The sequence below is a fragment of the Lepisma saccharinum genome, chromosome 2 (assembly GCF_977018435.1).
Source record: "Lepisma saccharinum chromosome 2, izLepSacc3.1, whole genome shotgun sequence".
In the NCBI taxonomy this organism is placed as follows: domain Eukaryota; kingdom Metazoa; phylum Arthropoda; class Insecta; order Zygentoma; family Lepismatidae; genus Lepisma; species Lepisma saccharinum.
The window spans coordinates 171984479-171997769 of record NC_139230.1 but is presented as its reverse complement, the minus strand read 5'-3'; the positions used below and the strand labels follow the sequence as shown (position 1 = coordinate 171997769).

The 13291-nt window shown below is 39.2% G+C and overlaps 1 protein-coding gene across 1 annotated transcript in view; it reads right to left on the bottom strand.

The window, feature by feature from the left end:
* Atg4b (Autophagy-related 4b) overlaps positions 1-6666 on the bottom strand; it is a 39174-nt gene extending 32508 nt beyond the window's left edge. Inside the window, exon 1 of the mRNA XM_083117721.1 lies at positions 6150-6666. Coding sequence (XP_082973847.1) covers positions 6150-6306 — 157 coding nt within the window. The 5' untranslated portion in view covers positions 6307-6666. The remainder of the gene's footprint in view (positions 1-6149) is intronic.
* Between the last annotated feature and the right edge of the window lie 6625 nt (positions 6667-13291).

The window sequence follows — 13291 nt, the reverse complement described above, 5'->3', positions numbered from 1 at the left end:
CCCAGCTACAAGAAATAAATAAGAATAATGTATATAAATGTATGGTAAGAATGAGCCTTGAATGAATTGAGCGCCGAATGTTAAGTACTGCTGTCACCTTGTGATCAAGGGGTCCCAGGTTCAATCCCCAATGGCAGCATGGTGATTCAGATCCCATGTTAAAGTATATTTCCAGTCCCAATTAGTCTATCTCAGCATACGCCTTCATGGCGTGGTGATAAGCACAGAGGAGCACTTTACTTTTTTTACCTCAGCAAAAATGTGGAATTCAATATTCTTTTTTCTGAATAAGAGCCAGATTTGTTAAAAAATAAATGGCTCTTTTGCCATTTTGGGTCAATCCTTTTAAGTTTCTGCCTCAGTTGTAAGGCCACTATGCACTTGGTGAGTGTTTGTCAACTGCAAGGCCATGGCCCAGTACCAAGCCGTGGCATCAATTATACCAGGTCACAAAAGGTTCATTGGATCTAGTGCTTGGTAACTAATTTAAACCTAATTTTATGTAAGTCAAAAAAACGTTTAACATAATTTTTAATATTATGCCATAATATTTATTAATTTTTAAGGTTGCATAGTAATGTAAAGGTTAGGTGAAAGGTAAAGTTTCGCATGTATAAAGCACAATGCCATGAAGGCTCATTTAGGGGATGTGGGAATATGGCCCCACTAAGGTAGCTCTTATATTTCAATTTTTGAAATTCTCTGCTCCCAACCCCTAATCTTGTTGCAAAATATAAAAAAGTGTGCCATGCAAAATTTCAGCTCAATTGCACTTTTTAAATGTGACCCCTAAAGGCATTCAAGTTTTAATATTTTTCCAAAATAATAGTCAAGCGTAATTGAAAGACAATTTTGAATACAACTGTTTTCTGCATGTACAAGAAAATTTATCCAATATATTGAGCAAAGATTGAAACCAAAAGAGAAATAAGTACTTCACAAAATAAAATATAAAATGGAAATAATAACAATTAAAATATACTACATTTTACTGCTTCAATTGGCCATAGCTTTTGTTTTTCATTCTTGGCCAGAATGTTCTGATATTCTTGAATTAGCCTCACTCCTCTCTCTGCCATGTCATAAACTACTTCAATGTTTTCCAACTCATGTCAGAATTTGACTTCATCTTTCCAAGTGTAGATGGACAGTTCCGTAGAAAATTTGTGTAGATTGAAAATCTTGAGATCATCATCTTCAATCAGCAGAAATAAAACCATAGGAGTGTTTATCTTTCAATTGGTTGAGGTTCCACTACCAACAATGTATCGTTTAATTTGATTTTCTGCATTGCTGTCTTCTGTAGTCATCTTAGCAGTAGCCATTTGTTGCTTATTGCCTAGTAGAACTTAGTCATCAAAGAATGCGAATGCCACAGTTTCTGGCGAGGATGCCATAAATGGTTTGCAAATTTGTTTCATGGCAGCATTACTAATTTCTGGACCTACTGCCTTAATACTCGATTAATTTGAATAAAAAAATGTAATCCAGATGCAAAGGGTTCACAGTCAACGGTGCTAGGAACTAAAATTGTAAATACAATCTGATAAGAAAAATGCATACTCAATTGATCTTGGAATAAATATATTTTTTTAGTCGTAAATAGTCTTTGCCATACAGCAAGCATAGCTCAGAGCTCCAAAAAAGCAAAATGAGACTCCTTTTGGGGGACAACCACCGAAGAATATCATAATCAATTCTAATAATTTGTGGTAATCATTTCTATGCTGTTTCTGACATATCTGTTATTGTTGACATTCCAGCATACTGACATGCTCTATCCCACTACCATACTGTTTGTTGTCTATGGTCGACCAGGTCTCCCTAAATCTCTTAACTCTTTCGCTGCAGACTTTTTCAAACGAATGTGGCCTTCGCTGCGAAGTTTTTTCTGAGGATTTTTCAGAATTTTAAAAAATTGAAAATAATTATTCTAGAACCCTACTACGTATACTGCTTCTACAAAAGTAAATCAGTTTTCTATATAAGTACACTTTAAGGTAGATATTAATGAAAAAATTATGCTTATGTTACAGTCTAGCACTGACAGGTAGTTTTGAAGTTTTACAGAATCACTTTCACATTCTGAACACGAATATGTACCACTCACTAACACATCGTCAACACAAGTCACTTTCTCCATCTTCTCTAGCACTAATTACATCTGATCCACTATCTACTGAACTCAGTCCCACCTGATTCTACTCATTCACTCGTCCGAGAGGGTAGATCATCCAACCAGTTATGGGGTGGCATGTGGTAAGCAGAATGAACCCCAGTCATCCTTGTAGGTTTTCATAACCGGGTTAAGCTACTCATTCATAGCTCCCCAATTTCCTCACGATGGTGGATGGCCACAGGTCCCATACACATGCCAAAATCTCAGGAGAAATGTTGTTAAGCTTCCCTCAGGAGACTCAAACCTGTGCATGTCCCATAGCCGCAGCCCAAAGCATGATGCCTTAGACCGCGTGGACAACTTAATACTTTCTGCATTTTTAAAATGCACAAATTAGTTTCTCGTTACTTTAAACTTACTTCCACAATCATTTTCAGTATTCTAAACACATTCCTCACACTTCTGTACAACTTGTAAAAATCATTACACAATGGTGTAACCATGACTAATTAAATTCTTCTTTGTAGCTGATCAGTGGTAATTCATTCATTCTTAGTTTTTGACTTTTAACCACTGTGTGAATTTAAAAAATACCAATGCAGCTTACATAGAAAAACAGGTCTTGACGTGACCACCAGACGAAGTGGAGCCTGAGCCACTGAAAATCCTCCCTGGCACCTTGATGTATAAGAGGTCCTTGTGACAGACAGATGAGCTGGAGCCTTGGCCACCGAGAATAATCCTCCAGGGAAACCATTTACTCTCACTCTCCATAATAGACACCGTCCAAACACATCATTTAGTATATTACATGCTACCCTGAAGACGGAGGCAGAATCAGCCTCCGAAACATTGGTATTTTTTAAAAATCCAACAGTGGTTAAAAGTCCAAAACTAAGAATGAATGACTAATTCAAGTCTCAAGTTTTTAAGTTACAATAAGAACATGGCAAAATTTAATACTGAAAATCAACTGCAAAAGTTGTTGCTCTCAAAAATTTTAGATGCTAATTCTAGATACTACGGCAATCTAACTTTATCACATAAGCTTGTTGGTAAGTTAAGGATTTATTCACACAAAAAATGCAATATGTAAAACAAAATTCTGCCAATTGGACGCCTACATTGTACAAGTAAAACTATGCTAAAATTTTTAGCAGATGCTAGCACTAGTCTATATTCTAGGCAACACTCAACAAATGGCTGCTAACTGTGTAACCATGTGTATAGGTGTATGGAACAAACAAACAAAAAAAATCATTTTGCAAAAAAAGTATCTGGCCAATGTATAACAGGTACATGTTTAATGAAGATATTAGCATTCAGCAACTGGAAGTTGATTTGAATTACCTAAAGAGAAGGGTTTGCCAATGGATATTTGCATTTAGAGTAATAAAGCTTTAGGTTCCAGGATGTCCTAGTGAACTTAAGTGCACAACATTTGATTTATTTTTATTCTTGTTATGTATTGCTTTTTTGCCACTTTGTCTAATTGTTGTGATGAGGATGAGTGATGATATGATAAAATTGATGGTGGGACACTCACAAACACACACATGCCTAGGCCAGAATTTGAACTTAGGACCTCTGGCATTGCAGCATGATGTGCACACTGTATTCTGCATTGTTTTTAAAATATTAGCCCTGTCTAGTTTGCTGCACTCTTAGGACACTTCGTGTATTGCAGGTGTATCCCGGTGTTAGGCTGGTGCAAGGAAATGACATTCAACTAAAGCCTGCTCTAAACATTCATTTGATTAATTAGCACGCATCACGTGACCATGCACTACACTTCTCCAGAACGTAGTACAAATGGTGCAGACACCAAATACACTACTTGACTCCAAACCAACGAAGTAGACAAGCTGGTGTTGCACCATGTAACCAACTACACAGCATTCCCTGACATTCGCAACGAGACTAAGGCAGCAAGCGGCCCGTCGTCAGCGCTTGTCTTTCACAGTGAACAGGGTCTGCGACAGTCTGTTTTATTCGCTCTGCCTTCCCTTTCTTTCCCTTTCTGTTGATGTTGCAGACTGACGCCAGTATAATCCTCACTCAGAAGTTGTGTTGTGTCATGTCCGTGTGTTGAAGATTGTGGCTTAATATGGCACCACAAAAGTTTACATTACAACAAAGAATTTATCTTGTCGAGTGTTACTTCGGAAAGAGGAATTGTGGAGAAGTGTGACGACGTTTTGCAATTAAATTTCCTGGTGTCCCCGTTCCACATAGGACCACTATATTAAATCTCGTAAAAGCGTTTAGAGTAACAAGGTCAGTTCTGAATAAAAGTGGAAAGAAAAATGGGGAAATCTAAAAAATAAAGTATACAAAGACAATCCGCACACCATCCGTGAGTTAAAAGAGAGTATTGTGCGAGAAATCGGGTGAATTACAGTAGACGAACTTGCACGTGTAAATGTCAATTTCCTTTGGAGATGCCAGGAATGTGTTGCAGCAGAGGGACATCATTTTCAACACCTTCTGTAGTCAAGGTTAGTACACAATATGAAAACTGTAATTTTAACAACAGACTCGAGCGACTGTCGTGGACCCCATTCACCGGGAAAAACAAGCGCTGACGTTGGGCCGCTTGCCGCTGAGTCTCGTAGTGAATGAATGCTCTGTAGATGCGCAAGTGCAGAGACAGTCAAAAAGTGCAGCAGCGAACTAGACGGGGCAATTACAATAGGAAGAACTATTTCAAATTGATGGACTGCACTTTATCAGTAAGCACAAACAAGTTTTTTTCTTAACATTACACACTAATTTCCTTCTTCATTTTTTGAGTTTTTGTTTTAAAAGTCCACTTTCTGCACAGATAGGCTAATGGGGACTGGATCTACAGTTTAAAGTGATATATGCCTCTATCAGATATCAAACCAGGATCTTTTTTATTGTTACACATTATGGGAGTGATTTACTCCATAAAAAGATGGTTTGTACGAAGGACCCTTCTCAAAATATGTACATCTTGATACATGATCAACCTTATGCAAGCCATAATTATCTTTCTAAAACTAGTGTGGGAATGTTTGCATTACATTGTAACATTCATAAAGCATGTCATTAACTGTCAATCTGTTGCTAATCTCAACTTCAATCCCTACCCCTTCAAAAAAAAAAAAAAAAATGGAAGAAAAGATCACCTTGTGGAGTTCTTATTGTTTCTTCCGGAGCAAATTGACAATATTGAGAAAGTCTCCAATTTTGTTAATTTTCGATATACTAACTAATTTTGGCCTCCTGATCCTGAATCTGTTGTAAAAAACCGGGGGTCACGTCTGGAAATTTGAGAAAAAGCCAATTGAATTTTTTATATATATAGGTGTATATGCTTAGTTTTACGAACGAAAATGTAATCTCCTGTTATGGTTTCTAACCACGCCTTTGTTATACAAGAAAATTATTTATGATGTTCAATTTTAGTACGAACCCTACTTTTTCGAAATGAATGCTAATGGGACCTAACCTAACAGGCCTAACCTAACCTCATGTGAATGATTCATGGGGCTACCCGCAGATGGTTTTTGGGGCTACCTGTGGATGGTTTTTGCGGCTAACGTCAATCATTTGTGGGGCTACCCGTGGATGGTTTTTGGGGCTAACGAACAATGTTTCATCAAAATGTACAATTTCCAGACGTGACCCCCGGTTTTTTACAACAGATTCGTGATTAGGAGGCCGAAATTAGTTAGTATACCGAAAATTAACAAAATTACAGACTTTCTCTATATTGTCAATTCTTACCGTTTCTTCCTTGCACTTCAATATTGTAAAGTAGATTTTTACAGATTTGCATTATGTACACCATTGTTACAAGCATTCTAGGAAGAATAACAATCCTTCCATACACAAGTACCTCAATAATTTTAGGAGGGGAATGACATGCATGCCCCTAATTTACAACGCTCAGAATTGTAAAATGTTAGCTCTCGCCAATTTCGCAAACAAACATAGAAACAGTAGAAAAATAACATGCATGACAAGAGGTTTATCTAGGCGCGCTAGACAATTGATTTCTTACCATATTTCATATTATTCCACATCGACATTAATTTATTCTTCACCTTCCCTTCTCCATCTTGAGTTTCACTGTCATCTGTTGCTGTATTACTTTTTCCAGAGAAAAATCTCTTCCCATTCAGGTCCAATCTTGCTTTTTGAATATGTTTATACTCCATGGTTCTCGGTTTATACTCTTACATCATGCTTCCGAATTAGTTATAATTCGCTTTTGAACAATCCATGTTGCAAATGTATCGTAGGGTATTGTAAAGCCACATAGCCATGATTTTCGATGGGATCTACCTACAGGGCAGATTAATACGTTACACTAAGTAAAAAAAAAAAAAGGTTTGTGCAATTAAATGTTGTTGCTTCTAAATATCTCCATTACAACTACATTCAACCATTGAAACGAATAAGCGATATATGTTGTATGTTATTCTTTATCATAATGAATTCCAACACTTTTAAAACTTAGAAAAAATTGTAAACATTTTATCTAAGCGAGAAGTGCACAAATCACAGATTATGGCACAGATATGGGCAGTGTTGCCACAATCTGTAAGCACAATTTCTCTCTTTGCAAGGGGGAAAAAATTCCCTTTTTCGCCCATCTTTTACCTTTATCTAAAGAATTAATAATAATAAATATCATCGTTTATCCATGTTCGTATGTATGTATAGAATGTTAAACAATTTAACTTTGAAATGCTACGACGCCAGTCGTCCCGGGTTAGAATCCCGGCCTGCAGGGGCGGCGCGAGGGTACCTTGCGCACCCCTTCAGCACCCCCTTCAACTAAGGTGCGTTGCAAAATGATAAGAACGCTGTGGGAAAGTGTACAAAGTAACGAAAATAAGAGTACGAACATATACTCAATGGTTATATTATTACAGAAAGAGCACACAAATCGTTCTGAAAAGTAACAGGCATGTGACAACAAGGGCAATATGTACAGTTTAGAAAAAAAGACAAAACAGGCCACTCCGACCGTTGCAAAATGATACGAACACTATCACTTATTAGCCAATAAAGGAACCTTGTCGGTGCACAATAAAGAAAACTCTATCACACATGTTATCCACGAGTGTTTGCAACAGAGTAACATCGAGATCGTTCCATGCAGCAAAAATAGCATGTCGTAGATCGTGGATGTTGTCATACTGGGTGCCATTGGCGTATACAGCTCGGCAAAGAATACCCCAAAGGTTCTCCATAGGATTAACGTCTGGAGAATTAGCAGGCCAAGCCATTGCAAAGACGTTCTTCTCCAGAAACCACATTACAGTGGATTCGGCCGTGTGTATTGTGGCGCTGTCTTGTTGGAACACCCATGGGGTGTCAGCCATGTGTGCAGCAAAAGGCAATAGGTTGTCCTCCAGTATGGTTTGGTATGCTGGTGCATTCAGACTACCCGTAGGAAATGCTAGGTTGGTGGTGCCATGATATCCGAAGCCACCCCACACCATTAGAGACTGCCCTCCTTGCTGTCGCTTGGAGAAGATCCGTTCCTCTTTGCGTAGATCGTGCCAATAATACCGCCAGCCATCTGGACCGTCTAAATTGAATTTTTTCTCGTCCTAAAGATGACACGCCGCCATTCCTCCTTCCACGTCACGTAAGTCCTGGCCCAGTCGACTCGCCGATCTTTATGTTGTGCAGTGAGTCGCGGCTGTACCTTGGCTTTGCGATAGAGAAGACGATTGCACCGTTCGACAGTCCTGCAGAGCGTGGATTTATGTACACGCATATTCGGATCGCGAGACAACTGTCCAAGTGACGTGTTCCCAGCTGCCAACTTCCTCACAACAGAACGTTCCTGCCGCGGCGTTAATTTTCGCGGCCTTCCCGGCGCTTTCTTTATACCATATTGTTCCCTTAATCGCAGATAATTGTTCACCACACACGCACTCCGCCCAAGCCGACGTGCGATCACATTCGCAGCCACTCCCTCTTCTTTATAAGCCAATATCTGGCCTTTTTCACGTTCCGACAACGCTTTTCCACGGCCCATTCTACTCCACTTGTCCGCAAGACTTCCTCGCCACCTTTCCTGGGCAAATCACTGTTAACAACTGTCTGCCGTTGGTGCGTGCTGAGACGTGTTCATTCGCTGCCTCTGGTGTCACGGGAAAGACGTTACCTGGCTCCGTTCTTATCATTTTGCAACACTCGGCCGACCTCATGTGCCATGTTTTCGTACTTGCTCGTACATATACCCGTCTGCGCGAACAGTAACTGCTTTCGTATAATACACACGTCTATCTGTGTCCGTGGCCATCGTTTTTTTTTTCCGTTTCCTTTTTGTTTTCCCCATTTCGCTATCTGCGGTACCGTTCTTATCATTTTGCAACGCACCTTAGAAACACTAACCCAGAGTGTCATATTATATGGTGTCGACGTCGTTATATTGAGCGCCGAATGTTAAGTACTGAAGTAAGACCGTTATTTTTGCAACAGGCAAGCACTGAAAGAGATGCCGATACACATACTTTCCTGTCCTGGCAGCAGCCTCTATAAAGAGCAACGGCCGTTCTTAATTTCGTCAGCATTGTTGTTATGAATATTTCTTCGTTTGTTTCTTCAAGTGGTCTGTTTGGTTTTCGATAATTGCCTATAGCTTAATGTGAGTTGAAGACTAAAATTGGTAAACGCTGTAAGTGCCACAATAATTCAAACACCGTTTTCCACGTTAAACTGTGAAATGTGCCATGTTTATAATGTGGTAAATGTGAAATGTGGCTGGTTTCAAATGGCGTGTAAAGAGGTCACTAGTGTGCACGTTCTTTTTCGCGTCTTGAATAATGTGAAGATAATAAATTTATAAATCTGAGAGAAATAATTGTCGAGACAAGACGGAGAGTGTTCTATAACCCTATTATTGTCAATAGCACGTATCCAAGGTGGGAATCAGGAGGCTCGAGCCCCCTTCAGGAATTTTTTTCTGTTTACGCTAGATAAAATTAAGATTTTGGCTTCTTGAATAATGTGATGATAATTTGGGAGAAATAATTATCGAGACAAGACGGAGAATGTTCTACAGACGGTGTTAAAGCGGAGCTACTGCGGAGCATGCGCACTCGTCTGGTCCCCCTCGAACATCCGGTTACGCTTACGATGCTATGGACGTTAATATGAAAGGGCAAAGTGGAGATTCTTTTACAAGGAAATAGGGTGTCAGCTGTGTAGCATATGGTTGCACAGTTCGATCGGGAACAAATTTATTGAGTCAAGTATCACTTCGTAGGTTTCCGAAGGAAACTCCCCCCCCCCCCCCGAATGGAGTTCCTGGATACGCGCCTGACTGTAACCTGTATCTGAATGTTTGCACTGCATGACCACTATCTTGGAGTATAAGACTTAATACATATTATCATGGACATCCAGGGGGAGGGCAAGGGGGCACAGTCTCCCTGGAAAATGGATGTCAATCTATATATTATTTCATTTCAGTCAGTAATTTATGTTAATCAGAGGCGGCGATTAGGTGTGTAGTTGCTCCCCGCCTTTCGCTATTTTTGCCCCCGCACTATGCTTAACCTTATCTACCAAGGGAAAGTAAAATATCCTTGCCTCCCTTCCCCAGTTTTGAAAGGTTGCATGTGTGTTTCATGTTTTCTTTATTTTCAGCATCGCACCCCTAAATTTCTTTCCGCACCACCCCTAGATGATTAATCCTGGCGCAGCCGCTACCGGCCTGGGATGGCTGTTTGTGAGTGTCCATTCATAAATTTCATCAACCTCCAGTCCCAAACGATAGCCAGATGTGGACCAACCCAAATTCCAGTGGCGGAGCGTGACCTTTCCAACAGTGTAAGCCTAGCATGACGAAGGCTATTTCCCGTTGTGCTTATTTTTAGGCTGACATGGTTAGTGATTTATCCACACACATCGACCCCCGCCCCCCCCCAAATTTTTCAGAACACTTCCCTGGAATTTTTCACCAAATTAAAAATTCTGGATATCTGATAATTAAGTCAGTGTTATTCCTATCACAATGAGTAACGTAACGATAAAAAATATGCAAAGTTAGATAAAATTAATAATAATAATAATAAACAAACGAAAACAGAAGGAAACAGAAAAGTGCTGAATACTTTTTACAACCGCATAACCAAGTATCAGCTCCGTATCATTAATCGCAAAATCGGCGGACTTTATTTTTCGTTTCTGTTACTATGCCTGCTAGAGAAGGAAGGGGTGAGCCTACCTATATCCACAAGTTTCTTCTTGGCAGCAAAATCCTTGCTGGACAACGGCGTCTTCAACAAGTTCTCCACCCCACCGCACAATCACACTCATTTTATTCCATAATGCACTTCACTACTGTATTACACCACAGCACAGGGACGACAGTCCGCTTTTCAATAGATGGAATTCGCAAAAGCAATATCTCGAGACTTTAACAAACACACAGCAAGAAGGGGAAAACAAAAAGAAACCAGATCCAAAATCGGTCACTGCTCAAAGCAGTGATCTTTCGGACTGTGAGGGGAATATCCCTTTCGGATATAAATAAATTCCCTCTCTTGCCTTAAAATTTCCTATATTTACTAAAAAAAAAAAATACAATATAAAATATAAAAGAAATGCTCACAAATTGTAGGGATATATCCAGAAATTTCTATCAAAGGACATGTAAGTGTTTTCTTAGGATAGTGTAAAAGCAAATCTAGCACCTAAAAGATCAGAAACAGGTTTTTCGTACGTTGTTCGAAAAGTGTTTGAATCACGGACTATGTAATTAATAATATTTGGTTCACATTTGACATGAAATTTGTAAAATTGGTTCAATCTTAAGTTTTCATTAACATTTAATTATTTATTTATTTACTTATTTATTTCACTTTTTAGCTCAATTATTACCAGCTGAGTTCATACATAAACGGAAAACAGAGTCTTAATATGTCTAATGTTTATGCTCTCCTACAAGCGAAAAACAGAAACAACAAGAATTTAGCACATCAATGTGTATCTAGTTTTTACGTATCCCGCTCATTTCTAGGTTTCTCCTTTTTCCCCTTCCTGTTAGTTTTTTGCTTCAGAATTCCCTGTTCCTGGAAAAAAAAAAACCCTCCTTGAAGCACCACCGGCTCAAATTTCCTTTGCAGTCAACCATTCATACCCGACAACGCTGGAGCCCCTCCTCTTGCAGGACCTGTGTCTCGCTGCCGCGTATTCAGTGAAGCCAACCCAAGCATAATGGTGCTAAATCTCGCACAAGTTTAAAAAGTCGTTTGTAAGTTGGAGATATAAATAAAACAACAGGGCCGCTTTTCGTTGTGGTTGAATTTTCTCAAACTTTTCACATAACGTGGAACCCATGTCGTTGGTTGAACCATTCAAATTTATATTTGTTTTTGTTATAAATTAATATTTATAATATGAAAATCCCAGAACAATTTAGTAGTATGTAGCATAATTTCGGAGTTTAAACGACACCATGGATGTCCAGAAGGGGAAAGGGGAGGAGGCACTTCCTGAAAAATGAATGTCAACCATTTTCACACATATAATTTCATTTCAGTCACATCAAATTGTTAATTATTGTAAGGGCGTTGCAGAAAAATGTTAACTTCAAATTGAATTAGTATATTTTGAGAAGGGAAATATACCTAGTTTACCCCAACCCCTGAAAAAATACTTTGCTTAATCCTCCCTGGTGGAAAGAAATACTGCGGACGTCCATGAACAACACTTTTTCTAAACATGAGGTTTGCAACGCTGCTGTAAGCCTCTGCCCGTAGGTTTACAAACATAAAAAAAAAAACTGTTTCCAGCTTTAAAACGAAGTAGGTGTGGCCAATAAGTTACCGAAATTTGTATTAATGCGCGCGGTGCCCACTTTCTATTCGCCAGCACTTGCCCCTCCCTCCTAGCGCACGTGTTAGCTTCAGTGTCAGTATTTTTCACAACGTTTCGAAACTAAAGTGGCTTTTAAAAATGTGCAAATATTAGTTTTTAAAATGAACACTGTTGTAAATACGAGAGATGAAGAAAATATAATAAAATAGAGGTAAACACTTACGATGTCAGTTCTCGTCAATGGTAATATACCATGTAAGAAGAATTCACACAGCTGGCGGAGTGGTTATCACTGTGCGCTACGACGCCAGGAGTCCCGAGTTTGAATCTTGGCCTGGGCATGGATGTTCTTTGTGAGTGTTATTTCATCAATTTCAACATATCATCACTCATCCTCATCCTCGCGATTAATCAAGTGTGGCAGAAATGCGAAGTAAAATAAACCAAATGAATCATGCAATAATTTAACCAGCGTAGACAAACTCATATCCATGAAAAACAAACATCCACTTTCCTGCTGACGGCAGCAAGTACAAAATCGGCTAAAATGTGCCATCCGCGTTTTTGTTCGGCTGAATTTCCTTGCGGACCGCATAAATCCTTGTTTTTAAGACACCTGTTCAGAAGTTAACGATTGAACACAATATTCTGGATTCCCCGCAATTTTGGTATCGCCACTTGCTCAAGGTTTCAAATGTAGATGTTTTGTAACACTTGCTATTGAAGCCACATCAACATTCAATGATACTTACAACCTATAAACACTACGCAAAATCTCGAGAACCACCACACAGCAAGGGAGAGGAGGGCAGGTTTTGCAGGGTCGAGGGGAGGAAAGCTATAAATAGCCGTGTGCTTGAGGGTAATAGTGTTTCGGAAGATTCTTGACCACCAGAAGTAGTGTCTCCAACTATGTTAGTTTTTCCCTTATGAATTAGATACAAGAAATGTGAATGTCTTATTACGTACACGCGTGTTGGAACATTAATAAAACTTTGTAGTTGCGAAGTTGGCTATGTAGCAATTAGATACGATAACAGCTTTGGAATATTACCGAATTGTAACGATGTTTCTATAAAGGTCGGGTAGCAACACTGAATGGCACAGTTTGCCCATCTGTAACGCCAAAAGCTTGTGTCCCCGCCCTCTACAAATTCCTTCCTGGAAGCAGTTGCCAGTGTATGCATCTGGCATTTTTCTTTGACAAGCTGGGGGAATTCAGGTTCCTGAAATCTGAGCATGTTTTATGTGGGAAGTAAGGAAAGGAAGCATAGGTGGATCATTTAATAAATGCTAAACTAATATTCCGTACGATTTTAAGCATCACTGGTTGTATTTGCACCAAGCAATTTGGCT